Source organism: Euwallacea fornicatus, chromosome 30 (assembly GCF_040115645.1).
Source record: "Euwallacea fornicatus isolate EFF26 chromosome 30, ASM4011564v1, whole genome shotgun sequence".
NCBI classification, from domain to species: Eukaryota; Metazoa; Arthropoda; class Insecta; order Coleoptera; family Curculionidae; genus Euwallacea; species Euwallacea fornicatus.
Genome location: NC_089570.1, coordinates 1,607,456 through 1,633,049, shown reverse-complemented (window position 1 = coordinate 1,633,049; position 25,594 = coordinate 1,607,456). Strand labels below are relative to the sequence as shown.

Here is a 25,594-nt window from a genome sequence, read left to right as displayed (position 1 = left end):
GACTATTCGCTCAAAAGACGGTTAGATAAGCGTGATAAACAGTTAATTGAAAATATGTTTATTTTACGAACGTTGTTATATTACTAAAAGCACGTTAGATTTAATTAAAATTTACCTCTGGGGATAAATTCAGGGCAATAATTTAATTAAGGAAATTAGGAATGTGGTGTGAATTTTGGTACGTATCCATAAGTTCCCAAAAAGTGTACCATTTAAGATAAATAACATAATTTTAATAGTTTTTCAGATATTTATTTAAAATTCAATTCAGTCTGGTCGTGGCCTGCGTGACCTATAGCGACGCTGAAAGTTTTCGCCATTGGTTTCCATAAATTCATCCATTCCTAGACACTTTTATGAAAATATGAGTGATAATACTTAAAATTGTATTGTTAAAAACGGTACATGAGATTAGAGATATTCTGGAGGGATTGGTTAAAAAACATTAGGAATAGTAAAATTATATGAAACAAATGGCGACATTTTGCCTGTCTTGAAATATAGGTGGGACAAGATTGGATTAAATTAAATTAAAAATTAACATAAAATGGTGGTCCTAAAATAGTTTTAATTTTGTAAAATTTATACGTGTTTATCGATTTTGACGCCATTCACGCCGCCCATATATTAAGATTTCCACGGTATATCAAAATTCCGTAAAATGGTCGATATTTTTTCATGTAAAAATCATGTCCTCACTGATGTGTCAAGGTAGATTTTTTCAAAATTTTTCAAGGCTTGCAATAATTATTTTTGTTCATCTACCACGCCTGGTCAGATTTAGTGTCCAGCGACTCCCAAGACCCAGAAGTTTTCTAAAGCTCACAATGCATTATCACTAATAATTATTCAAAAATAATCTTTTCACATATTCACACAGTAATTGTTGCCAATCAAGATTAATTATTGGCATAGTCATCTTCCACTCTATTGGGGTCACTAAAGCGTTTCGAAAGATGAATTGGCGTTACATCTTACTTTTGTAATTGTAAACAAATCAATTTGCTATCATTTGAATACGAGAATGCATATGATCGATCTTTATTACAATCAAAATTAATAATAAATAAATGAGTTTGCTGAGTCAGTGACGTGCCTAGCGTTGATCGCAATTACTTTCCCCGTTCCTAGCCGAATCAACCACGTTGCTCGAAATTGAATGGAATTAGTAATACTCAATAACAATTACGGAACTTAAGCAGTTTTTGCTTTTGACCTTGTGCTAATACCATTTCATTTCTGTCTAATGTAAACTGAACAGAGACCTACTAAGTAATTAAATAAGACAGTGTGACGCGCGCCGATCCAAAAGCAAGTTTGTTTTCGACCTAACCAAAATTAACTCTCCCAAAAACAACTCGGACTAACGAATCGGCACCATCGGAGAATTTACAGTTCAAGATCTCATGAGATTATTATAACGCTACAGAAACCACATTGGCGTGTTAGAAGGAAGAGAGAAGCAGAGAGTGAAGACTGAAGCATCCTCCATTGCTAGAAGCATGGAGGGCCACCCATCAGGGTTTGGAGTTTGGGATTATGTAATCCTGGTGTTGGTTCTTCTCATTTCGTCTTCTATTGGGATCTACTACCGGTTTACTGGAGGGAAGCAGAAAACCGTCAGGGTATGAGCCATAATAATATGATCAGAATAGGCGCTAAAATGGTGTTCCCTTAGGAATACCTTCTAGCCGATCAAAATCTATCGGTGTATCCAGTAGCAATATCACTGATGGCCTCATTTATGTCCGCAATAACAATTTTAGGAGTTTCAGGCGAGAACTACATGTTTGGCTTTCAATTTATCCTCATTTATCTGGGCCACTTGGTGTTCACCCCAGTGGCTGTTTACCTGTACTTACCAGTATTTTTCAGGCTTCAAACCACTAGTGCCTATAAGGTAAGGACGCCCTTTTAATTAAAATCCATTAATTCGGATTTTTCTCATAAGTATTTGGAGCTGCGTTTCGGGAGAAGCTCCAGATTGGCCGCATCGTTAGCATACACCTTGCAAATGACCCTGTATACGGGGGTTGTAATCTACGCCCCTGCTTTAGCATTAGAAGCTCTCACGGGCATACATAGAGTAACTGCGGTGATGACCACTGGTGAAATTATTGAAAAAATCATTGAATTTATTAAAACTGTGATGATTATTACAGGTCTTGTGTGCACATTCTATTCGACCATAGGAGGCATGAAAGCCGTAGTAATGACCGATGTATTTCAGTCCCTTTTGATGTTTATCGGGGTCTTTAGCGTGATCGGGAGTGCCATTGCAACCCATGGCGGAATTTCCGAGATATGGAAAATCGCCTCTAAAGGCAACAGAACCGATATCTGGAAGTAAATTCTCTCAAGTAATTGATCAGGACCCCATGTAATTCCTTTACCTATCACAGCTTTAACCCAGATCCCACGGTTAGACACTCCTGGCTTTCGCTGATATTAGGAGGGGGTGTGCTCTTCTTATCGCTGTATGGAGTAAATCAAACTCAAATCCAGAGGTACTTAACCGTGAGAGATTTAAAGAGGGCTCAAAAGGCTTTATGGCTTAACTGGCCAATTTTTTGCTTACTGGGGGTAACCACGTCGTTTGCTGGGTTGGCAATTTATTCCAAATATTCTACCTGTGATCCTTTGAAAGCAGGGTACATTACCAGCATGGACCAGGTAGGTGATGGATCTGGATCTTCCCCAAAGGGAGTCACGTCTATTAAACGGAATGTTTCAGCTTATGCCTTATTACGTGGTCGACACTATGGGTCATATTCCAGGACTGGCAGGGTTGTTCGTAGCTGGGATATTTAGCGCTACTTTATCTACAGTGTCCGCCATTTTAAATAGTGTAGCTGCAGTTGCGATGGAAGACTATTACAAGGTAACAGTAGACAGGTCCGGCCTTATGGGAGACGATAAACTTGCTAAGGCCGGCTCTGCCAATAGAATTTACTTTCTGAGTAGAGACAAATTCCCGATACTTCAGCCTTATCAAGCGCCCTGTCTTCTCGGATTTGTGTGCCCTCAAAACTTCTTCGGTACGCCCTCATATTTCGATAGGATAAGTGGGAATTTTCAAAATCTAGAGAGGAATTTTAGGAGTTCCGAAATGAATACGAAAATGGGTTTCCACGTAGCTATATTTTTCCAAAAATTCTGGGTTAAAAACTGGTTTTTGTCTTGATTCCAAGATTCTTCAGTACCCCTCTCGTTCGTCTCTGTGTTATTAGAGCCGAAGAAATAAATTTAAAAAATTTCTCGTGTACTCATTGGCGTAGGTAGAATATTTCAGCAGGGCCAAATAACATAAGCATGCATATTACATTGGCGTAACTCACCTTTTCATATTGCTTAATTTATACTGAATTATTTCAGCCCTTTCGCGCCTACTTGCACAAGTCAGAACTATCCCCGAAAAGCGCTGCAACCCTCACCAAATGCATTGCCCTGGTCTATGGGCTAATATGTCTGGGGATGGCTTTCTTAGTGCAGCATCTAGGGGCGATTCTCAAAGCCTCCCTCACGATATTTGGAGCGGTAGGGGGCCCGGTTTTAGGATTCTTCACATTGGGAATGTTCACTCGTATGGCCAACGAAGTGGTACTATCTAGTAAATTGGTGGTTTAATTATTACTAAAAAAAGCGAATTCATAGGGGTCCCTGCTAGGCCTTCTATGTGGAATGATTGTAGCAATGTGGGTGGCATTTGCTCCAAAACCGCCTTTAAGACCTTTGCCCAGTTCACTCCATGGGTGTGCAGCTGGGAGTTTCAATGTCACTTCCATAAAAAAGCTTCAGATAATTCCAAGGTACTAAATGTTTATGCGTGAATCACCAAATTGTTAATAATCAGTTTATTTTTAGGGATTTTCCCTGGTTGTACCGAGTGTCGTACTTGTACAACGGAGTGATAGGCCTCGTTGTGACCTTTGTGGTCGGCTACATTGCTAGTTTAATCGCCAGACAAATTACCAGAAAGACGATAAAGGATGAGAATTACGATCCGAATTTATTCGCGAGGCCACTGGCCAGAGATCTGCCCATTAGGAGAGATGAAAAGGGGGAGTTCCAGTTAGTGAGAAAATTTGAGCCTATTGAGGACATGAGTACTCGCCTTTGATGCAAAGGAGAAGAAAAATTTAATCGAAATAACACGAATAATGACTATTTTATTCCAAAGCGGTGCGAAAACTCCTTTCTAATGGTGCTCTCAGTGATTGTTTTGCTTCCGTTTCTCGGATTTCTACCACCGCCATTCCGTGATAGTCTTAAAGAATATATGTATTTTCCAGCTTTATCAACAGTATTACTTAAGTAAAAAAACCTGTTTTTTATTCGGAGAAAAATATATAAAAATTTTATTACATCAAAAGTGGTTTGATTTAACCTTCCTGGATGTAAATTCCCAGTTCACAGCCAGCCGTATTTGGGTTGCTTTGTCCTGCCCACATCCCCAACTTTTTGGATATTTCTCTGGCTCATGGGCGTTACTGGTCTGAGACGTGAAGGGAGCTGCAAGGTCGCGACAGGAGCCCTAGAGACTTCATCAACCTTCAAAGGGCTAAATCACAGCTCCATTTCCCAAATTAAAACCACTTACTTGTCTCATTGGATCCTCATCCACAAAATCCGACTTGGCTTCTTCAAAAACCTCATCTTTATCCTCTCCCACCGAGTCCTCTATGGCATCTGCATAAGTTTGCCTGTATGAATTCCACTTACTCCAAGAAAATGCCTTACCCTTGCAACTCTCAACAGTATCTGTGGCGAAGATCTTCTTCAGCTCATCAGAACTCTCTTTACTTTCTGAATCCTGTGAACTCGCAGCTGCTCCCTGATCTACAATGTCACCCTCCTTAGAGTTCTTCTCTTCAGCTCTGGATTTTATGGAAGAGTCATAATGTCTCGTTGGAGAGGGAGAGTTGATGCATTGAAAGCCAAACTGTTTGGGGCTGGGAACTTGCTTCCCTGCATACTGTTTTTGATCTGCAGATGCTTCATCATAAAGAGGCGGTTTTGCTTCTTCTTCAAGACGAGCTTTAGATGATAGAGCGGGGGTTTCTCGATTTAAATATGCTGGAAGCGAACCTGTTTTCTCATCTTCAATTGGCCTCTTCAAGTCAATCAAATCGGCTTCTATGGGCGCTTTCACAGTCGCAGGTGGGGGTGGAATCACCGAGACAACAGGGGACAAAGCCGGGCTTTTCTGTTTCTGCTCTTCTATGGGTGAAATGCTTACCTGGCTCACCTTCAATGAGGCTGTAAATATTATCACGCTAAAGGACAATAATCCTAAAATACTGATCAAGTACCCAAAGGAGATACATCTTTGACCAATCGAACTATCTCTTCTCCTGTGTAGTCGGGCAAGTCCATGGTCGGCTCGTATTGAACCACCATGGGGCTCCTGGTGGCCAACCGTTTCACTTCCTCCATGGCCCTTTGGAGGTTTTGTTGTTTTTTAAACGAGTCTTTGCTGTGGCATTTTCCAATCTGAGATCTGCAATTCGTAGGAATAAATTTAGTTGTGAGAGCTCGTTGCTTACGTGAGCGTACGCAATACAGGCACCTTTCACCACTTGCTGCCATTTGTTTAAGCTCGAGTTTAGAGCTGCCATCCTGGCAATCCTCCTGAATCTAATGGAGAAAGAACGGAGAAAATTAAAAATTTCTTGTCGAAGGTCCTACTTTGCTAGAGAGGTCTCTCCCTCAGGGGGTGGGGTATAAATGTCCTCGCTTTCGTCCATAGTGACGGGGGCCACTTTAAAGTCCTTCATCAGCCTCCTCTCCCACACTTTCATCTTTTTGCCCAATATCGCTAGAATTATAACTGAAAGGAAGACGAACTGAATAAGCGCGATTGGTACCTTTCTCCTTTTTCTCTGCAGAAGAGATGTCCATCCCGTTCTTGCTCAAGAGCTCAATGAGCTCGTATCGGAAAGAGGATATGTCGCTCTTTACTTCATTGATGTCGTCCTCAGTCACTGAGCTCCCATCACACTTCCTGTGCATCGCAGACACATATCTCCAAACTAAAGCCCTCATAACTGCAGTGTATCTGTAATCGCGCTCCCTCTCCTCTCTATTCCTTCTCTAAAAAGCGCATCCCCAATCAATCACAATAACAATAAAACAAGAACCTTTTACGGACTTTGGTGGACATTCTCCTGAATTTATCCTTCTTCCTCATTCCCAGCAGCTTGAAGAGATTTTTGGGCCTGGGAAAGATGTTGAATGGCGGAGGAAGGGTTCCAGATTCCTCGAAGTAACTCATCCAGAGTTTGGTCCTAGCGAATTTCCACTCAGTATCTGCATGCTCCTGAAAATGCGTCTTATGCAGGTAAAAGGTTCGATACATACTATGAATTTACCTCGATCATGGCGTATGAGTTGGACATCATGGCAATAAGGAGATTCAGCAAGACGATTACGTTAATCACGCTGTATGATCCGAACATTAAAAGGCCCCAAAATCTTGTGTAAGTTTTAATTCCCTTGAGCTCAAAGCTGTCCAAATCGATCATGCCGAATGAGGCCCAAAAGAGCGATTGAGAGGACTCAAACACACTATAACAAACATCATTTGAGTATTGCGTGAGGATTTTACTGAGTTTGAGCTCACTTCGCAAATCGCCTCCACTTCATGCAGGAATCCGCAGCATTGTCGAAATCTGGCTCTCCATTGGGCAAGTGATAGCACTTCTGCTTTTCCAGATCCGAAAAGTACCAAAGCAGCTGGTTTAACCCTGTTAGAGAATTGTCTCAAACTCTCACTTGAGAATTGTGTAGAGGACCTTACCGCAAGCGAAAGCGAAGAGAACCAAGGAGTAGATGAAGAAGAACTTGACGATGTCGATTACCATTCGGCCCAAGGAAATCTGTAGTGGGCCCAAATGGGGGTTTATTGAGAAGAGGTGGACTAGTTTCAAGGCACTGAAAGTAAAGAATCGTTGGAGCTTGGGGGAGGAGATTTGAAGGATTTTGGGACCTAAAAATATTTGCGGCCGCGAAGAGGCCTTCGGCGATCAGCTGAGGGTCAAAGGCGTTCCATTGCTCTCTTCTCAGGAAGGCAGTACCAGGGTCTTTTTGGATTTCGGTGGTTTGCTGTATGTATGCGGCAACCCGCAGTACAAAAGTCAAGGTGTAAAATAAATTCCTGGTGAAATCTATGAAGTTCCATAGGTTCCTGAGATAGCTTTTGATACCTTCAGTGAAAATCTCCTGCGTTTCTTCAAATATAAAGCCTGCAAACAACTTTTTAGAATATCAGATTCAGGACTCTCCACGCGATCATACCCACTACGTATATCAACACAACATATTCCAGAAAATTCGGCATGTTCCCTCGCTGCTTTTGGTACTTCTCCAGAACGTAAGCTTTCATGGATGCGGACCCGAAGTACTCGAAGAACAAATCTTCAGCCCTGAGCGAGACCAATATGAGGAGTACTGAAGAGATCAAAACTTTGATTACTTCATAAGAGCTCCTGCTTCAAATTTCATACACAGAAAGAAGAGATAGGAGGAAGCGTGTATCAAGAACTTCATGAACGGCTTCCTCATTAGCTTTGCACACTTCGTTTCTGGAGCGATGGTGTAGAGAAGGCAGTAAAGTGGGAAGAAGAGAGCGACTTTCATAATAATCATGAGTTTTTTCCCTGTGGACTTCCTCCTGAAGCCTGGTACGCCCTCGTACCAGAGGGCTGCGAGTAATTGCTGGATATTGGGGTGAGCTACAAACTATAATTCTTGTTAATAGAGGAACTCAGATATTCAGCTGCACCAGCAACCTTCTTCTGCTTATATAGTATGGCCAGCTCCAGCCTGGCGAGCTTCATATGCTCCCCTTCTTTATAAGGGGGGCTGTCCGGGTCGTGGTTCAAGATAATGGCCAGCTCAGTGGAGCTTCTGGATTGCTGCAACAAATCCACTGCGAATTGCTGGCATTGCTTGCGTAGTTCCATATATTCAGATTTAGTTTCCTAGTGATTCGTAGGGATTCAAACTAGCAGTCTTGCAATAATTATTCTAGATCTTACTGGCTCTGCAAATGCCAAATTCTTTAATTCCCAGGAGAGCTGGAAGGCTGTTAAGAGGGGGTCGCTGGAAGACAAGGCTATCAAAGAGGGGCTTGCCAGTGCCCGATACTCGTTTAATCTGGATAAGGAGTATCTCAAGGAGTCTTCTTCCGATTGGGATATGCAGGCATCACACCCACACCTAGAAATGAGGAACCTGTACAGCTGCAATGAGTCGGGACAATATGCTCATACTTGATGTCATGAGGCATGGGAATGGTCGCTCCTCTGTCTAGCAGAATCTTCAAAATCTCGTAGTTGTTTCTGTGAGCTGCCAAGATTAGAGGAGTTATATCCGGGGTAAACGTTGCGGTATTTATGTCCACTTTTTGCCAGCTCTGGAAATGACCATTTGGAAGCAGGAACAAAAACATAAGGAAGCTTACGTAAAGTTCTCCCTCTTTATGGATGAGTTCCTCATGTTCCAAAAGCAGCTCAACCGCCTCAACAAACTCGACATTGATGGCATACAAAAGCGCATCCCGAGTGTCGACTCCCATGACCACCAATAGCTCCACCATTTCTAGGTTTTCCTGGTCGATTCCAATGGTCAAGGCCCCTCTTCCCAGACTGTCCACGCAATTGATGTCCAGTTGGGTCTTGTTCCTATGGGACTTCTGGAGCATTCTGAGGCAGCAATTCCTGGCAAGTCCGACTAATCATGTTGGTGATAATAGAGCTTACCTTCTGACGTTTGGTAAGTCGCCTCGTTCAATCGCTAAGAGATACTTCTTTTCTTCTAAGTTCAGCGTTTTGGGAAGGTTGGGGAGAGGCACTGAAGCCTTGGTATCCTTGGCCTCCACATCGTCCTGCAACAGTAAGGAAATCCTGGAGAGATTTGATACTTCAGGTTATTCGAATTACGTCAGATTTCTCCATAGTTGATGATCCAGGACTGGAACGGAGATTGAGACAGTGAAGGAGCAAGTTCGAGAAAAAAGAAAGTGCAGATATGTTGCATATTGCAATGCAAAGCGGAAATTGGGGAGACATAATAGTGCATGTAAGTGGTCCCCATTTCCAGATTTAATCCATTTATGCAATTTAGCAAATTGGATTACCTGAGGGCGTCTTGAGAATTGAAATCAGGACAAGGTTGTTGTTATAAGACTTGAAAGTGAAAATTTAGCTTGAAACCTTATGCAGGTCCGGACGGGAATCTCCTTCACTGGGCGGGGAAGTCCCCAGATTAACGTTCCCGATACGATCAGGAATCCTATCTCTCCCATATATTATCCGGAAAAACAGCAATTACCTCGAGGTAATGCGATTCCAAGGGCAATAGAGCAGTTCAACTTTCGTTCTAACTTTCCCTATAGGTACTCTAATCAAATTAAACAAGAATCGATCGAACTTGAGGGTTTTCCGAGATCTGCGTTTCACCTGCTGGGGCGATCCATTTAATCGTTGGATATTTGTCTGTCGGGATATTTTGAGGAACCATGAAGGGGACGGAATCGCAAGAGAAGCTGATCCAAGACGTCGAGGAATCCTTCGCTTCCGGACTGCTGCTCAATGACCCCATAGAGCGGCCGTTGTCGCAGATTGAAAAGACTTTTTTGCTGCATGCAGAAAGGGGAGACTGTGCCACGGTTCAAAGGTAATTAGATCTAATTCTGCACAGACACAGCGAACACTGCAACAGAACACCACAAAGCTTGAACGGTCATTGTCCCTTACCTTGTTGCTTCGGCCAATGTGGAAGAACCTGCCGACAGACCATCTGTGAGGTGACATTCTTGCTGAAAATAGAAAAATTCCCTCACAAAACATCCTGCTAGTTAAGCTGACGATCACTCATGCATAACCCCAATCCCCCTGAAGAGCAAGGCAAATATGTATTCAGACAAAACAAACCTTTAGTCACGCTCAATTATGATTCTCAGGATCATAGACCAATACAAGTCGCAGCCTGAAGAGTTCGATATCAACTGTGTAGATCCACTCAATCGATCCGCACTAATTGCTGCAATCGAGAACGAAAATATCGAGTTGATGAAGCTCCTGCTCGTAGAGCATATCGAAGTTAAGGTAAATTAGAATTTGATGTTACGTGTTATTTATGAGCACCTGAGGCATGATCACAAGAGATTATGAGCTGATTTAAACCGCCCTTTCGGAGCGCATTCCGAGCTTCCATTAGAGCTTGCCTACACTAAAACACTTCCTTCTTCGTTTAGGATGGACTATTGCATGCGATCAAAGAAGAGTACGTGGAGGCAGTGGAACTGCTCTTAAATTGGGAGGAAAAGCACCATAGGTCCGATGACCTCTATGTAAGTTTCTCATTCGTTTTAGCCCTTTCTAGAGCAATTTTTAGAGCTGGGAGCGAGTGGACCGCTCAGGGGCGTCGTTCACCGCGGACATCACTCCCCTCATCCTGGCGGCTCATAAGAACAATTACGAAATCATCAAATTGCTTCTGGACCGGGGAGCTACTCTGCCGATGCCCCACGACGTCAGGTTAGTTCGCGCGTTGCGCATGGGGCGATGAGTATGAGTTTCTCATGGTGCAGATGTGGGTGTGACGAATGCGTTGAGTCGAGCAGAGCGGATTCTCTAAGGCATTCGCAGAGCAGAATCAACGCCTATAGGGCTCTATCGTCGCCCTCGTTGATTTGCCTCTCGTCCAGTGACCCTCTGCTAACAGCCTTTGAGTTATCGTGGGACTTGCGCCGGCTCAGCAGAATGGAGACAGAGTTCAGAGCTGAATATAACGTATTTTCTTTTGGAATGCTAAATTAACAAAAAAAAAACTTATTTAATGCAGGAGATGCGGAATCAAGTTCAGGACTTCGCCACTTCTCTTCTAGATCATGCCAGGACCTCGTATGAGCTAGAAATAATGCTCAATTATGACCCGAATGGGGAAATCTGGGTCACTGGGGAGCGGCAAACTTTAGAAAGACTAAAACTGGCAATAAAATACAAACAAAAAAAGGTAAAGTTACAGATTAAGTCTACATCAAAATCATAAAATTCGCTAGTTCATAGCGCATCCCAACGTCCAGCAGTTGCTGGCGGCGATATGGTACGAAGGCCTTCCCGGTTTCAGGAGGAAGAATATTATCGGACAATGCGTCCAAGTGGCCAACATGGCCATGATGTTCCCCGTTTATTGCACCATTTATCTGGTAGCCCCCCATTCCAACATGGGGCTCTTCATGAAAAAGCCCTTTGTCAAGTTCATCATCCATTCGGCCTCTTACGGGCTCTTTTTAAGTAACCACCATTGAGCGTTTATGTAAGGAAACTGTAGTGAACTCGTGGAAATTTTAGTGCTCTTAGGTGCGGCGTCTCAAAGGATCGAAATAGTGATCCTGGAGTTTATTGGCAATGAGTGGGTCCAGGATATGGTGGACGAGTGGGAGAGGAAGGAGAGAGGGGCTCTGTTTGGCCTGGCCGAGTGCGGAGTCATCGTGTATGTCATAAGTGAGAAGATCTTTCTTAGTGGAGATTTCCATAAAACTCTCGTAATTTCATGAAATTTAGGCCTGATTTGGGCAGAAATGAAGTCGCTATGGTGCAACGGTCTCCTCGAGTATGTCTCAGACTTATGGAACATCGTGGATTTTATCACCAACGTATTTTACGTGCTCTGGCTATCGCTACGATTGACCTCATACTATATTTGCTGGGTAATTGATCCTCTATAGTTATTCTAAATATCTAAGCGTTTGAGGCACTACTAAGAGGGACGAGCAGTTGGGCAAGCCCACATGGTATCCGCGAGAGGAATGGGACTCCTTCGAGCCCATGCTGCTCTCCGAGGGAGCTTTCGCTGCTGGGATGATCTTCAGGTGATTAAATCTCAACACCTCCCTCAACCTTAAGTGTGTTTTTTTTTAGTTTCTTGAAACTAGTCCACATCTTCAGCGTCAATCCCCATCTAGGGCCCCTTCAAATATCCCTGGGACGCATGATAATCGACATAGTGAAATTTTTCTTCATATACTCTTTGGTTCTCTTCGCATTCGGTTGTGGTAAACTATGACCCTTTACAATATCACATTAAACCCCACACTTCCCTTTCCCCAATCAGGGCTCAACCAGCTGCTCTGGTACTACGCAGAACTGGAGAAAAACAAGTGCTACCACTTGCCCACTGGTTTGCCAGACTTCGAGAATAATGACAAGGCCTGCACCATCTGGAGGAGATACGCCAAGTAGCCCTACCGCCACGAAAACCCAAGCAAAGCTTATTGATTAAAAAAATCAATTTTTTAGCCTGTTCGAAACCTCTCAATCGCTCTTCTGGGCTAGTTTCGGGTTGGTGGACCTCATGACCTTCGAGCTAACGGGAATCAAGGGCTTTACCAGATTCTGGGCCTTGCTCATGTTCGGCTCATACTCGGTCATTAACGTGATCGTTCTGTTGAACATGCTCATTGCCATGATGTCCAATTCATACCAGATCATATCGGAGAGATCGGACACCGAATGGAAGTTTGCCAGAAGTCGCCTGTGGGTGAGCTACTTTGACGATGGAGATTCGCTGCCGCCCCCCTTTAATATGGTTCCGACCCCTAAGGCTCTTAAGAGGAGGCTGGGTTGTGGTGAATCTAGGCTCGGCACTGAGAGCTTTAAGGTGTGTGTTTATCCTGAATGCAGGCTGAGTTGTGGAAATTTTTGTATGCAGAACAAATCCAGAGAAATATCCAGGCAAAAGCATGAAACCATCATGAAGCTGCTTGTCAGGAGATATGTTACGGCAGAACAGAGGAAAAGGGACGATTACCACATAACTGAGGACGACGTAATGGAGATCAGACAAGATATTTCCACTCTGAGGTATGAGCTCATAGACATTCTCAGGCAGAACGGCATGAAGACACCTACGGTATCATTGGAGGACACTCAAGGTAACTGGTCAAGAACCATCGAAAACGGCTCGGAAACAAAACTGCTCATTTGCAGTATCTGGAAAGAAGGGAAAAACCATGGAAAGGCGCCTTTTGACGGACTTCCACATAGGCATAGTCGAGGGAATCGAAAATGAAATTCAACAAAACTTAGACGAGCCCAAAAACGTCTTCGGCCAAATTGCGAAGGTTTTGGGAAGGAGAACTACGTTCAAGACCAAGAAGAAGAATTGGAACGAGCTGGTACGGAGAAACACCACGGCGAGCAACCCAATTGGGTCGGCCCAGGAGGCCGAATTTTCCAGAAGAAAAAGGCAAAGTTTGCGAAAGCACATATTCACGAATGTTAATCAGCCTGTGCAGATCGAGGACGAGAAGCTACTAGGTGAGTTCATGTTTCTGTGGATTGTTAATCGCATCGTTGATATTGGGCAATTGCAGAGTATAACCCGAAGCTGGTCGAGGTCCCCAGGGGGGCTAGAGTGGCTTATGCTAAATTCATGTCCAAGAAAATCGAGGAAGACTACAAGAAGTCTGAAGACGAACTGACCACTAGTTTAACGCAGGAAGACGACAGGAAACATCTAATTCAATTTGAAGGTACTGGAAAAGTTAGTTCAGGTTTGTTCGGGTTAGTTCAGGTTAGAAGTGTCCATGGGCAGAAAGAATCACTTATTGGTAAGAATACTGGGAAAGCATACTGAATTTTCAATGAAAAGGTAAACGAATTCCAAAGAGAATAATAATCAACAAGAAGCTAAAGGTGTCCACAGACGGGAAGAACCATGCTGCCGTCTAAACGACGACGGTTTCCAGACGGATTTGTGGTAAAGGGGGAAGGTTTCAGTGGGTCTCCACAGGGGGATGAATTCCATATAGCCCAGACACCAGACAAACAAACCGGGTACCTATTAAAGTTCTCTCTTCTACAAAAAAAGGTTAGTTCAGGTGGACCTTCGGTGAAGAGCGCGGATCTGGACATAGCAGGGATAACGCTATACTAGAATAACCAAAATACCACTGGACAAGGGGAAATGTATAGAAGCAAAGAAATCGACTCTCGGACTGTGGCAAGCGCGGTGGGACATCTCCGAGGGATGGACAAAAAATTTTATCAGAGACGTGGACAAGTTGACTTGTTTAAAAAGAGAGGATTAAATCAGGCGATTACAGGATACAGAATATTTTTGAATTTGAGTTAAACCGGAGACAAAGTGCTAGTACTATGACAAAAATAATGAAGCACTAGAACAATGGGAAGAAGGAAGGAAACTAGCCGAGACCGTAGGGTTTTTTAATGATTAAAGAGAACATTCCAGACGTGATGATAAAATTCGAAAATTAGTAGAACAGCATCAAAGCTGATTAGAAGAATAATGAATGCAAAGCAGGCCTGCGAATTAGCCTTCTGAAAGAGGGAAAAACTGAAACTCAGACCACAGAAACGCCTCAGGGTGGGGGTGTGACGAAGGGGAATTTAGTCGGTCGGTGATTCCTGGATAGGAAAACCAACCCGACGTAGTGGGCGAGCTAGATCGCTTTGAGCCAAACCATGTTTGGGCAATAGAATCCCCTCAATCACAGAAAAAATGATTTGTTCAGGTTAGTTCTGGTAAGTTAGGTAAAAATTATATAAGCTGATGATACGGACCTGATTAGAGGCCTTCAAACCATGGCACATATAACACACAAAATCTCATTGCAGAGGAGTATCAAAGTAATAACTGAGACCTATTTGAAAGAGAGTTTTAAGCAAAGTAAGGGGAAAAAGCGTTATTTTTAGACATTAAAATTTGTAAATCATATGCTCATTACTTTCTTTATAGGAGCTGCAATAGATCCAGTTTCGAGTGAAAACAATGCGCATTCCAGTAATAGCACCGAGGAGAGATTTACGGTAAGCAAGCACACTTGTAAATATATTAAGAAAATATAATAAATCATGAAATCGACAGAAGAGAAACTCTTATAAAGGAAAAACGAATCTATAGAAAATGAATTATTTTACCGGTTTTTAAAGTCTTCATCGCTTCACATCTTTGTATCACCGATAGGTGGAAAAGGGGTGTTTTGTTGGTATATTCAGACCAGTGCGGATTATATCTTCATTAGGTCCATTTAATACCTTTTCCAGATAAGTTCTAGTAAAAACAGGATGATTCCGAGATCTTTTCGGAGTTGAATTTTAATTAAAATCTACCTCATCTTGTGCTGCCTCTTACCGTTTTTGATCCATTTGTTGCTTTGGCCACCTAGACCTCCAGACCTATCACCAATCGAACATGTATGGGATATTGTGGGCAGAAAGTTACAAAATTTACCCCATCTCTCACAAAGCCTAACGGTGCTCTTTAATGCCTTACAAATAGTTTGGAATGAAATGCCTCAAGAAAACATTGATCATCTTAATGAATCGATGGTGAGACCTGTCCAGGACTGCACAAGACAAAACAGGGGGGCGACATGTTATTATTAAGGTTTTTTTGGATTTTAGCAGTCGAATTTGTTTAATTTTTTAGCGATGTATTTATATGAAATCATTCTTACGGGGTGTTTTCTTTTCTATGTCACAGAATACAAAATGTATCTAAGTATACACTATAAATTATCTTTACGTTCTATTAATATGCGTTACATAAACAAAATAATTCCATATGCCTTCCCCTGTTTACAGCATCGCAAGATCCTAGACGTGCTGTTTATTCGTTCAAAAACATATTCATTAAAGTGCTGAAAACTCGATTCCAAAAGTTATTACAACACTTTCCTTTCCAGGAAGCTCATATTGAAGAACCACCTCCACGGCCTAGTTCTAAAAAACAGTCTTCTTCAGCAGGCATAAACAATGCCAGAAGAAGTATTTCTTGTGAGGAGCCTGGGGTTCTTGCAGAGAATCGCCCTCAAAAAGTATCTCCAATACCTTCTCCTGCAGAAGAATCTGTTGGTGCTAACGCAGCGAATAGTGCAGAAAATGTGCCACACACAGTTCTGAACGCAAAGGACTTAATGGAAGCTGTTTCAGAAGCTGTTCCGGAAGCTGAACAAGGCAAGCTCAATCCTCCAAGCTCGCCCATCAAAGTCGAATCCATGAAATCCAAACTAACTGGGAAAAAGCGCTCTGGATGGATCTAATCTAGTGCTATTTTTTATCAATAAAACCAGGAATTCTAAGCTAATTTATTCCCACTTCTTAATCTACAAGCTAATCGCGTTATACATAACAGCTCCACATCCGATGATAAGTTCCAGGGTATTTTCCCCACTAACCATCCGATCAGTCAAAACATTCGGGAGAATAAATCTGAATCTACCGTTTTGTATCGCGCTTCAGTAAATGTTTTGATCATTATCCAAATCCACATTTCCAAGAATAAATCCGTTTAACTGCAAGTCTGAACTCGCTTGAGCGCCTGTTTGACCAGAGAATGTTTTCTGGATTAGTTAATTTAAAATTCACTTGTTTCGTGTCAACTATAATGAGATTCTTAATATCAAAAAATGATTGAAGAAAAAATAAAACGCGATTTCAGAAATTGGGTGTTTCAAAAATCATGAAATGATGAAAACTTCGTTAAAGTCTCCCCAGCACGAGCATTTTTTTTACAGGCGTAAGCGGTATTATTAATCTATTTATCCAATATTGTGCTTCTAAAATCGTATTTAGACTTAAACATTCCTTTTCTTGATGTTTGGTGAATGAAAAAAGTCCAATACGACAATTTCAGAAAATAGTTGCCCATAATGCCCATTCCCTTTCAAGACACTGAACCACTTTCATAAAGCTTATAGAGAGGATTAAAGAAAAGGCTCTTTACTGCATCATCATTTTTTATTGCACTAAAACTCTATTATAAATAATTATTTATAAAAATAACAACTGACATAAAAACAATTAGAAAATTTCAGCATGAGATCAAAAGTGCTTGTGGCAAGTCGTCGATGACTACTATATCTAATTACAACGTAACTGAGAATTAACCTATTCGATATTTAAATACTGATTGATGTCTCGTAGCTGTTCCAGATGGTTTGAGTCCACAGGTTCTGAGCACATTGGGCAAGACTCTTCAGTTTTCAACAGTCTAAAATCAAAAATTACTAACTCTTATTACTACAGATGATGAAAATAATATTACTCAAGAAAATCGTCCAAGAAAGCCGGAAATTCGCAGTTTGGGCAGGAAGTAAGGCCGTTACGAGATATATGCCGTCCCTAAGAATACGTTAAAAAATCTGTGAAAAAACCATACAAAAATATCTTACAGTCGCCACACAAAATGGCAAGTTATTCTTGCAATTATTGCACGTCATTTCAGTTTCTCGCAGTACTTTATCGCAGTAGGGACATGGAGTTTCTCGTTCCTCTGGATCCTCACTTTCCTCACCTTCTTTGCCAACTTTGGGAGGCCTCCGAACGACTGCTTCGATTTTCTTAGCATATTTCTGATCAACCTAAGAAAACCATTAAACTGAATCACTACTATAAACTACCAATTACCTGTTTCCGATACTCTGGATTCATGAGGGTGGTGGCATATTTGTAAGCCGCATGCTTTAAACCGGCTCTATGGCATTCTATCACAGTTGAAGTCAAAATAGGAACGACATCTGTTACAGAAAAATTAGTTACCTCTGGGCTCAAAGCGAAATGAAAAGTACATACGAGAAGGGAATTTCGAAATATTGCTCGAGACTCGTATGAGTAGTCTTGCTCCCTTTATGTGATCTCCACGTTTCACGTGAAGTCGCACTAATATATAGCTGTGAAGCAGCATTAGGTTTGTGTACATTTCCAAGGGAATCGTTATATTGTTTTGCTTCAATTCCTGGTACATTGCGAACAAAACATCATGGGCGTTTCTAAAATGTTTCTTGAACTTCTGTGAAGTGCACTAAAACCAATATTTACCTATAAAACCCGTTAATTTGTTCCTCATTTGCTATGATCAGGGCCGATTTTGAAGCTTCCTTATATTGTTTTCTGGCCATGTATAGCCGAAACAAATATTTAGGGTCTTTGGGTACTCCGTCTGAGTCACCCAACAGAAACTCTATGAGAGTTTGAGCTAGAGACTCGTCATTAGACGAAGCTACCACGTCGATTAATGTAGTTACAGCTTCTTTTTCCTTGGAGACTGATTTTGCAGCTGCGAGAAGCAGCCTCATTGCCTGATAAAGTTCTGAATTGGATTGAAAGTAAAAAAAAGCTTGACCCCTACCTTGTGATACTCCTTCGCGTGAAACCAATATTTCCCGGCTAAAAGGGGGTTTCTTTCGTTTTCAAAATACTCCGCGATTTTTGAGAAATCTTTTGGTTTTATATCTTCATCAGTGAAACTATTAAGAAGGACTTCCCCGTAAAGCTCAACTTTACCGCTTTTTTTGGCCAAGTCAAATGCGTCATCGATGCATTTTGAGATTACTAGGAATTTTATCGCGGATGTAATATCATTTAATTGTTGGAAAAATCTAAAATTAGTAAGATTTTTCGCCATAAAAACTCCTATAACCTTAACAGAACGTTCCATATAAAATAAAAGTGAGGACCTACTTAGCAACGAGTTTCGCCCCTTCAACACTCTTCGTTTCCTGGACAATATCAACGGCCACTTCTGGATTATTCAAGTGCTCCAAATGCAACCGAATCAAAGAATCGTGATCTCTAGCTCTTTCATACGCTTTAACTGCTTCCTCATATCGACCTTCCTGCTCTTTCGCCTTGGCGTATTGCAGGTAAATTTTATTCGAAGTTACATGGGGCAAGAGTTCGCCCACTTTGGACCAGTTTTTCAGAATAATATAGTTAGAGGCCGCTTTGTCGTACTAAAAACCACATTCAAAAAGAAACGTCCACAAAGAAAAAAGCGATATTTTAAACTAACTAGGTCACACTTCTGGAACAAAGTTGCAGCCTCGCCAAATTGTCTTTTTTTCTCTAGAATCTCAGCACATTCCTTCAGTAACTGTTTATTATCCATTTCTACTGCAATGCTGATTCCATGTCGGTAATTACCGCAATTTAACGTTGTTCGGGCTATGCCAGCTCTGCACGTAAAGGTATGGTCCGGATTGAGATTTTCCTGCAAGCCTATTTCGTAGTTCACTAGAGCTTCTCCGTAATTACCCCTATAAGATCCGCATTTTCAACGTACTTTCAAAACTAAAGCTAACCAACATACAAAAACTCTAGCTGCTGAGCATACTCCCTGGATATCATGGAGACCTGCTCCTGCGCCACTTTCTTGGCCAATTCAAGCGCTTCCTCCCACTGCAACAGGTCTCTTCTCATCTCCAAAGCAATTAGGGGCTGATTCGACTTCAGAAACCATTTCTGTGCATTATCGTACTCGTTTAAATACATGGCAACGTAACCAAACAGCAATTTCCAGTCGTCAATGTCTCGGATTGTTTGGAGAGAAAGCACCATCGCTACGTCTTCGATTTCAGAGTAAACCTCAATAGCAATATCAAGCTCTAAGATTTTGAGGCATTCCACAGCTAATTGCAAAAACAAGTCTTTGGATTTTAGGTTCTGGCAACTTTTCCATGCGGAGCGAAACCTATTTAGATTTGTGTAAATTAGGAGTGAAGATTTGAATTAAAACACGCACCTATGCAAACATAATTGTTTATGGAAATTGGTTTCTAAATTTTTCCTGTCTCGATCTAATATTGTACTCATTTGAGAAACATCGTGAGTAGTTAAAGTCAGTTGGGACAATTGTCCACTGGATGTGGCACACATCACCTCGCCCTGATACATTATTAAAGGGATCTGCTTGGAGACAAGTAGGGTTTCTCCAACTTTTTTTACTTTCGTACCTGCAAAAGTGTCTCTGTTTTTTTAAGATTGTCCTTGAAATTTCTTTTTACCATCAATATGCAGCTTAATGTATAAATAAGTGTGTATTTCGTTATCGTCATAAACAATAAATATATTGCGGTCAGAAATGTGACTGTCCCAGGTGACTCCGTTGACTTTTGCGGGCATGTTTGGGATGGAAATCAATTCGTTAGTAACCTTAAATGAAAGGTAATGAGGGGTTTTTGACCAAGTCTTAAGTAAAAGATCTCATCACTTACTGCATTGTAAACGTATCCCAATCCTTTCTCATCAACCAGCACCAGTCTGGTCCCAGAAGGGTCTAAATAAATATGACTAATGCCCACATTATGCTTATACTCCATAGCTTTGGCCCATTCCTCTACATGGAAATAAATCAAATGCCCCATATCAGTGCCATAAACCAAAAAATCTGTCGTGAGTTCGTGACATGTGATTAAAAAATTTTGGTTGCCTTCCTCTGGGAATAGTTTAGATTCACGGTCTTCATGACATACCTCTGGTTGCTCAATCTAGAAAACTACTGTAATACCAAAACAACCATTATGATTATTTTAAAATACCATGTGTAACTGAATTTTTCCTTCAAAAAGAACTGAAGCATATTCGGGATTTAATTTCACACTAGTTATTGCACCTAAATATTGCCTGTCTGCTACATTCACAGGTACATCATCAGCTATTTTGGTTAAGTCATAAAACCATATCCTGTTGTTCATCCCAGCAGCCAAATGGTACTGACCCACCCCAATAAATGACGGTTCAGTAGACAAATTCACAAAAACTGGCTTGAGTTTGTCCTAAAACCTTTGACATTACCCAAACTTGATGGGAAAACTACTAATCATACTTTGTCTGCAGCATAACTATATACACTAATCTCAGTTAGACTAGACAAAATCGCGATTTTAGGAGGACAAACTGCAGTCAACAACTGCATATGTGATACATAAACATTGACTGAACCACCTTTGGTTACAACTGCAAGTAACTGCCCATCAGCACTCCATGAAATACCTTGCAGGCCTGCCTCTTGAGACAGATTTATCACACTTGAAGTTTCTTGGAGATTGGACAAATCGTGAATTTTAACACTGAAAAACATATATGTCTATGTTGGCTTTAAAAAGAAAATGCCATCAACCTGTTATCGCCACATGATGCAGCTTTTCCTATCAATTCACAGATAGTTATGTCTGTCAATATGTTTTTATGATTTCGGATTTGAAATAGTTCCTGTCCCACCTCCTTTATATGGGTGGATATGGAAATGAAGAATCCTGCAGAGAATCCTATTAAAATATAGCCATCCCCATACCACTTATAGGAGATGATTGACCCATAATGTTGTTGAAATGCTAGTTCGAAAGGATTGTCTGGATCAAGTAATTTGTACAAATAAAGGGTTCTTCGGCCCACTATGGCACTAATCTAAAAGGGCTTTAATCATATTGAGTCTCAATTTAACATAACAATTGTACAGTGTTTTCTCCACCGAGCCTTTCATCTATCTTAATTTCTGAGAAATTTATATCTGACGGTTCAGCTCTTAAGTTAATTACTTTCAGAGTATCCCCTTCACTATTGCTAACTGAAATGGTTCTATCTTCTGATCCTAACGCAAGCAAATTCTCTTTATTCCAAGCACCACAAGTAATCTTTTTTGTATGTTTCCCAATAACTGGAATTCTCCTAATGAAATTAAAAAAATAAATTCAAAGAAAAGTGTGTTTATGTCTGAACTAACTTGGAGGTATTATGATTGTAAATTGATACATTCCCCTTGGTTGTACCAATAGCAACCAATGGACTTGTTTTAGCCCATGTCAAACATGACATGTAATCTTTTAAGCCCACATCAATAACAGTTTTCTTGGTAGCATTTGCATCCCAAATAATCAACTGGGATTGGCTGACAATGCCGAGGAGGTCACCATCACTGTCCCAACCAAAGCTTGTACAGAGACTTAAAAAAGTTGTAAAGGTGTATAAAAATATCAGTGAAGCAGTTATGACAAATAGGGCATATGCCTAGATGCTAAATAATGCTCACTTTGGTAGGCGAATTCTTTCCACAATTCCTCCATAACGATCAAATATATTGACCATACAGTCAATGCCTGTTGTAGCTAAGTATATGCCCGAACCTTTTTGCCATGTTACAAATATATCTCCATTTCCATGGGGCTGCTCGAGGCGGAATAGAAGCTAAAATATTATGTAAGAATGGAAAGAGGTGTAAAAATATTTTGAGTAGTTTGGGTAATGGCAAATTTATATGTTCTGCAAAAAATTTAAGAGGAAATTAGAAACTAATTTAATAATTATACCTTTTCTGATCCCATAATTTGAGTTAGTCATTAAGATTAATGATTAATTATTAAAGAAATTAAAGCGTGAATACAAACAAAGCAAAACCAAGCAACAAATTTAAATGGCAAATGTAAACAAAACAAATCCAGTAGAAATATGGCTGTTGATTTTGTAGGTTACGTTATATCCTTGTTTAATACACGCATTCTTGGTTTGCTAAGAGGAAGAGAGGAAGTATTTTTAAAACAAGGTAAAATGTTTTCTTTATAATACAAATTCGTCTCTATTATATCATGTTCTCGAAGTCAGTTAGCATTGAAGAAACGTTCTATTGCTTACAATTCAATAAGTAACCACAGAACTGTAAATGTTTGTTTAAATTATATATTATACATAATTTACATTACAATTTCGACATCTTTAAATAGATGTTTCTGTCCTTGAGAGTCATTATTAACCTCAAATAAATCCAAATTAAAGTATAAGAAAAGAAGTGCCCCCACTAGTAGCAAATACTGTATACAAGCCCCATATGCCCAATAATTCCTCTAATAGCTCGTTTGCAACATGTCAAAAAAGCGATCAGAGCTGGTTTCAAAAGATAATGTGGTACAGGCAATTCTGGTAGCGGATACGTTCGAAGATGAATTTGTTCCAATATCTAATGATATTCCGTTGGTGAGAGCTAAAATACATAAAAAAGTTCATGTAATTAGTAGTTTGATTAATACACCAATTAAAGCTGTTACTAAATATAAGTAAATTAATAGTCACCGTATTGTCACCAATAATCCCTGAAACATGGTAGATATTAGTAATCCTTCCTGAAACCGAATTATCCTGACATGACACAGAGTGACACAATTTAATTTTATACACATAAATAATAATATGTTCTTACTTCGAAGATTTTAACAAAGATATTTTTCCAGTAATTTCTCCTATTTTATTTCAGAGCTTTTTCCCTATAGTCAATAAACCATTAATAGAGTACACTCTCGAATTTCTCTCTTTAGGGGGTGTTGAGGAAACTTTCCTTTTCTGTTGCAATCATGTGACCGAAATCAAAGCACATATAAAGTAAGTAAATGAACAGAAGAAAACTCTTTAAGACACCTTTGAGATTTCAGAAAAAGTATTAAAGAAACTGTAGGATGGAGTTTGACAATGAAAGTACACGTAATAGTCTCAGAGAGTTGTCGTTCGTTCGGCGATTGCTTAAGAGATTTGGATGCAAAAGGTCTTTTAAGAGGTGATTTTGTTTTGTTAGAACCAGGAGTTATTTCAAATATCTCTCTTTTACCTCTCCTAAAAAAGCATAGGTAAATATATAATGATTTCCTCAGAAATATATATTTTTTACATCTATGGGCTAATGAAATTGGTGAAATTTCAGTGAAACTTGTCAAGCAGATAAAGGGGCAGCTATGACACTAGTGTTTCAAGAGAGTGGATTGGGGCACAAAAGTCTCTGTCCACAGGATGAGGTCATAATTGTAGTAAATAGTAAAAACAGGGTCTTATTTCACAAGAAAACATACAAGACTGCTGGGAAGAAAATAGATTTTCCCCTGGTATGTAATTTTTTCACAGATTCTTACAATTGTATGATCAGATAACAAATTGTTGGTTGTTTATGTTATTAACTTGGTCTGCCATATTCATAAATGTAATTTTCTTTAGGAAATCTTCCTAGAGAACCCTTCAGTTTTCCTTCGCCATAATCTTAAAGATACCCATGTTGCAATATGCTCTTCATCTGTATTACCATTATATTCTGATAATTTCGATTTTCAAACTAAAGATGATTTTGTGAGGGGTTTATTAATGAATGAGGAAATTCTAGGCAGCACTGTGTATTGTACTGTTCTGAAAGGTACTGATTATGGTGGGGCGGTACAAAACTGGCGGACCTATCAGGCACTAAGGTGTGTAATTCATAGATTCATGAATTATGTAATCTGTGTCATATTTTTAGCCTGGAGTTGAAGAATCAATGGATATGTCCCCTAATTCCATCTACAACCAGGTAATATTCCAAAACACAACTAAAATATAATTTGACATTTAAATGAAACAATTTCTTTGGGTGATTTGAATTGGCTGTAGAAGCAGACCTGGCCCAAATGATTCTGCCATATCTCCTACATCAAAATTGAGCCTATCAGCAAGTTTATATAGGAGCATATTAGGACCTAATGTAGTGCTGGGTGAAAATGTCAAAGTCTATGATTCTTTCATCTTCGAAAACTGCCGCATAGAAGATGACAGTATAATATCTTTAAGTATTATAGGCCCTGATTGTGTAATTAAAAAGGGGGCTAAAGTAACTGCTGGTTCTATATTGGGGAAGGGAGTGATTATTAAGGAAAATCTTTTTGTGGAAAATGCTCTCCTGCAAGCCACGGAGGCGAAACACTGTAGGTTCTTCCAGTAAGGTAATAACTAATTGATTAAAGGAATGTAATTTTAGCTGAACCCAAAGATAAATTAGGCGAAGCCGCTTATCGATTGAAGATTGAAGAAGATGAGGAAGATCTTCTATTAGATATACTTCTGGCTCGGCAAATGTCGAGACTGCATGTGGACGATGCTCTATATGACTCAGAATATCAGAGCGATGACGCCTTTAGTGAGAGTGAGGACGATTTGTCCCATACTCAGACACCCCCTCCTGATGACACTAAACGTAATTTTTTTTAAATTAAGGGTTAAATTAGTAATGCGCTGTTAACTAACACCAAGTTTCCGTCACCATCACCATAATAAATCAAGAATCTGCAAGGAACAGCACATTATAATAGTTTGGGCTCAATACGTTTTTAAATTTTGTATCAATTGCAGTGTTTTTTTCTGAAGTCATTGATAGTCTGACTAGAGGTTTCGAAGATAAATTACCATGTGAAAATTTAATTCTGGAAATCAATTCCTCTCGATATGCATATAACGTCACTGTAAAAGAGGTATAATAGTGTGTTTTTACGATATTTTTATGGTAATATTATTATTACTTTCAGGTAAACTTCAACGTAATTAAAGCAATATTAATTATGTCCCAGAGCTTGCAAGCAGGCCCTCAATATTTCTCCAGTTTCGCCCAATTGTTGTTTTATTTTTCTCCAGTGTTAAGGAATTATATAAAAAACGATAGTGCCATGGATGACTGTCTACAAGCTGTAGAAGTGAGTATTGGAGAATGTGTCTGCACTTTTCATAAATATAAAAGATGAAACCATTTTTTAGGAAACTGCAGACTCAGGTTTGCAGTTAAAAGATAAGTGGGTTATATTCGCTCTAAAATACTTGTATGAGAAAGATTATCTAAGCGAAGAGGCTATAATCAAGTGGTTTTCCAGTCTCAAAAATGATTCAAAGTTGTGTACTGAGGTAAAGCCATTTGTCGATTGGCTACAGGAAGCCGAAGAGGAATCTTCTGACGATTCTGAATAAAAATTTATCTGTTATTTTTAGTTTCATTTATTACCTTCGATTATTAT

General features: G+C 40.2%; 5 protein-coding genes across 11 annotated transcripts; 3 read left to right on the top strand and 2 right to left on the bottom strand.

Moving 5' to 3' along the window:
• Positions 1 to 64: 64 nt before the first annotated feature.
• On the top strand, positions 65 to 4,328 carry LOC136347858 (putative sodium-dependent multivitamin transporter). 2 transcript variants are annotated; one of them, XM_066298222.1, is made up of 10 exons: positions 65 to 178; positions 1,430 to 1,625; positions 1,679 to 1,900; positions 1,952 to 2,108; positions 2,163 to 2,346; positions 2,403 to 2,673; positions 2,735 to 2,881; positions 3,376 to 3,600; positions 3,655 to 3,809; positions 3,865 to 4,328. In XM_066298222.1, exons 2-10 carry the CDS (start codon positions 1,503 to 1,505, stop codon positions 4,118 to 4,120), a joined length of 1,740 nt encoding a protein of 579 aa, XP_066154319.1. In that variant the 5' UTR covers positions 65 to 178; positions 1,430 to 1,502; the 3' UTR covers positions 4,121 to 4,328. The 2 variants fall into 2 exon arrangements, with proteins under 2 accessions (XP_066154319.1, XP_066154318.1); XM_066298221.1 differs by lacking the exon at positions 65 to 178 and having other exon boundaries at positions 802 to 1,625.
• On the bottom strand, positions 4,311 to 14,760 carry LOC136347854 (transient-receptor-potential-like protein). Of its 5 annotated transcripts, none has more exons than XM_066298210.1 (19): positions 14,592 to 14,760; positions 9,759 to 9,820; positions 8,763 to 8,887; positions 8,274 to 8,705; positions 8,040 to 8,220; positions 7,791 to 7,982; positions 7,506 to 7,740; positions 7,297 to 7,449; positions 6,989 to 7,244; positions 6,800 to 6,933; positions 6,623 to 6,746; positions 6,372 to 6,567; positions 6,152 to 6,319; positions 5,868 to 6,093; positions 5,689 to 5,818; positions 5,557 to 5,637; positions 5,313 to 5,500; positions 4,601 to 5,259; positions 4,311 to 4,551 (listed from the first exon to the last, which is right to left on the bottom strand). In XM_066298210.1, exons 2-19 carry the CDS (start codon positions 9,813 to 9,815, stop codon positions 4,411 to 4,413), a joined length of 3,678 nt encoding a protein of 1,225 aa, XP_066154307.1. In that variant the 5' UTR covers positions 9,816 to 9,820; positions 14,592 to 14,760; the 3' UTR covers positions 4,311 to 4,410. The 5 variants fall into 5 exon arrangements, with proteins under 5 accessions (XP_066154307.1, XP_066154306.1, XP_066154305.1 ...); XM_066298209.1 differs by lacking the exons at positions 9,759 to 9,820; positions 14,592 to 14,760 and adding an exon at positions 8,943 to 9,165 and having other exon boundaries at positions 4,601 to 5,025; positions 5,089 to 5,259; XM_066298208.1 differs by lacking the exons at positions 9,759 to 9,820; positions 14,592 to 14,760 and adding an exon at positions 8,943 to 9,158 and having other exon boundaries at positions 4,601 to 4,689; positions 4,741 to 5,259.
• LOC136347856 (transient receptor potential protein-like) lies at positions 9,474 to 16,116 on the top strand. Its single transcript, XM_066298213.1, has 18 exons — positions 9,474 to 9,678; positions 9,965 to 10,109; positions 10,259 to 10,354; positions 10,399 to 10,541; positions 10,595 to 10,796; positions 10,849 to 11,019; positions 11,066 to 11,300; positions 11,358 to 11,510; positions 11,571 to 11,716; positions 11,772 to 11,878; positions 11,928 to 12,061; positions 12,121 to 12,244; positions 12,306 to 12,666; positions 12,718 to 12,940; positions 12,996 to 13,325; positions 13,382 to 13,540; positions 14,767 to 14,837; positions 15,716 to 16,116. Exons 1-18 carry the CDS (start codon positions 9,521 to 9,523, stop codon positions 16,070 to 16,072), a joined length of 3,315 nt encoding a protein of 1,104 aa, XP_066154310.1. The 5' UTR covers positions 9,474 to 9,520; the 3' UTR covers positions 16,073 to 16,116.
• A 634-nt stretch (positions 16,117 to 16,750) lies between these two features.
• Oseg6 (intraflagellar transport protein Oseg6) lies at positions 16,751 to 22,255 on the bottom strand. Of its 2 annotated transcripts, XM_066298564.1 has the most exons (20): positions 22,115 to 22,255; positions 21,838 to 21,992; positions 21,532 to 21,750; positions 21,266 to 21,476; positions 20,929 to 21,215; positions 20,635 to 20,878; positions 20,348 to 20,584; positions 20,024 to 20,296; positions 19,814 to 19,961; positions 19,552 to 19,762; positions 19,120 to 19,500; positions 18,823 to 19,066; positions 18,492 to 18,763; positions 18,160 to 18,409; positions 17,850 to 18,109; positions 17,604 to 17,800; positions 17,439 to 17,548; positions 17,204 to 17,392; positions 17,077 to 17,153; positions 16,751 to 17,022 (listed from the first exon to the last, which is right to left on the bottom strand). In XM_066298564.1, the coding sequence occupies exons 1-20, from the start codon at positions 22,127 to 22,129 to the stop codon at positions 16,920 to 16,922; spliced, it is 4,083 nt and encodes a 1,360-aa protein (XP_066154661.1). In that variant the 5' UTR covers positions 22,130 to 22,255; the 3' UTR covers positions 16,751 to 16,919. The 2 variants fall into 2 exon arrangements, with proteins under 2 accessions (XP_066154661.1, XP_066154662.1); XM_066298565.1 differs by lacking the exons at positions 21,266 to 21,476; positions 21,532 to 21,750; positions 21,838 to 21,992; positions 22,115 to 22,255 and having other exon boundaries at positions 20,939 to 21,030.
• A 246-nt stretch (positions 22,256 to 22,501) lies between these two features.
• eIF2Bepsilon (eukaryotic translation initiation factor 2B subunit epsilon) lies at positions 22,502 to 25,561 on the top strand. Its single transcript, XM_066298569.1, has 11 exons — positions 22,502 to 22,775; positions 23,053 to 23,177; positions 23,228 to 23,419; positions 23,494 to 23,671; positions 23,781 to 24,025; positions 24,076 to 24,126; positions 24,207 to 24,517; positions 24,571 to 24,786; positions 24,942 to 25,060; positions 25,115 to 25,279; positions 25,341 to 25,561. Exons 1-11 carry the CDS (start codon positions 22,665 to 22,667, stop codon positions 25,545 to 25,547), a joined length of 1,920 nt encoding a protein of 639 aa, XP_066154666.1. The 5' UTR covers positions 22,502 to 22,664; the 3' UTR covers positions 25,548 to 25,561.
• The last annotated feature ends 33 nt before the right edge of the window (positions 25,562 to 25,594 follow it).

Bases quoted from the DNA above. Each gene is read 5' to 3' on its own strand.
- LOC136347858 (XM_066298222.1), top strand. From the start codon at position 1,503: ATGGAGGGCCACCCATCAGGGTTTGGAGTTTGGGATTATGTAATCCTG. The intron at 2,347-2,402 runs GTAAATTCTCTC...TACCTATCACAG, and splicing joins AACAGAACCGATATCTGGAA to CTTTAACCCAGATCCCACGG. The intron at 3,601-3,654 runs GTACTATCTAGT...GCGAATTCATAG, and splicing joins CTCGTATGGCCAACGAAGTG to GGGTCCCTGCTAGGCCTTCT.
- LOC136347854 (XM_066298205.1), bottom strand. From the start codon at position 9,071: ATGTCTCCCCAATTTCCGCTTTGCATTGCAATATGCAACATATCTGCA. The intron at 7,450-7,505 runs GTATGAAATTTG...TGATCTCTTCAG, and splicing joins CTCCTATCTCTTCTTTCTGT to TACTCCTCATATTGGTCTCG. The intron at 6,568-6,622 runs GTGAGCTCAAAC...TGTTTGTTATAG, and splicing joins AAGTGGAGGCGATTTGCGAA to TGTGTTTGAGTCCTCTCAAT.
- LOC136347856 (XM_066298213.1), top strand. From the start codon at position 9,521: ATGAAGGGGACGGAATCGCAAGAGAAGCTGATCCAAGACGTCGAGGAA. The intron at 9,679-9,964 runs GTAATTAGATCT...TATGATTCTCAG, and splicing joins GACTGTGCCACGGTTCAAAG to GATCATAGACCAATACAAGT. The intron at 11,511-11,570 runs GTGAGAAGATCT...CATGAAATTTAG, and splicing joins AGTCATCGTGTATGTCATAA to GCCTGATTTGGGCAGAAATG.
- Oseg6 (XM_066298564.1), bottom strand. The intron at 20,879-20,928 runs GTTGATGGCATT...TATGTTTTTCAG, and splicing joins GCATCATGTGGCGATAACAG to TGTTAAAATTCACGATTTGT. The intron at 20,297-20,347 runs GTATTTTAAAAT...GTAGTTTTCTAG, and splicing joins GAAAAATTCAGTTACACATG to ATTGAGCAACCAGAGGTATG.
- eIF2Bepsilon (XM_066298569.1), top strand. From the start codon at position 22,665: ATGTCAAAAAAGCGATCAGAGCTGGTTTCAAAAGATAATGTGGTACAG. The intron at 24,518-24,570 runs GTAGGTTCTTCC...ATGTAATTTTAG, and splicing joins AGCCACGGAGGCGAAACACT to CTGAACCCAAAGATAAATTA. The intron at 24,787-24,941 runs GTAATTTTTTTT...TATCAATTGCAG, and splicing joins CCCTCCTGATGACACTAAAC to TGTTTTTTTCTGAAGTCATT.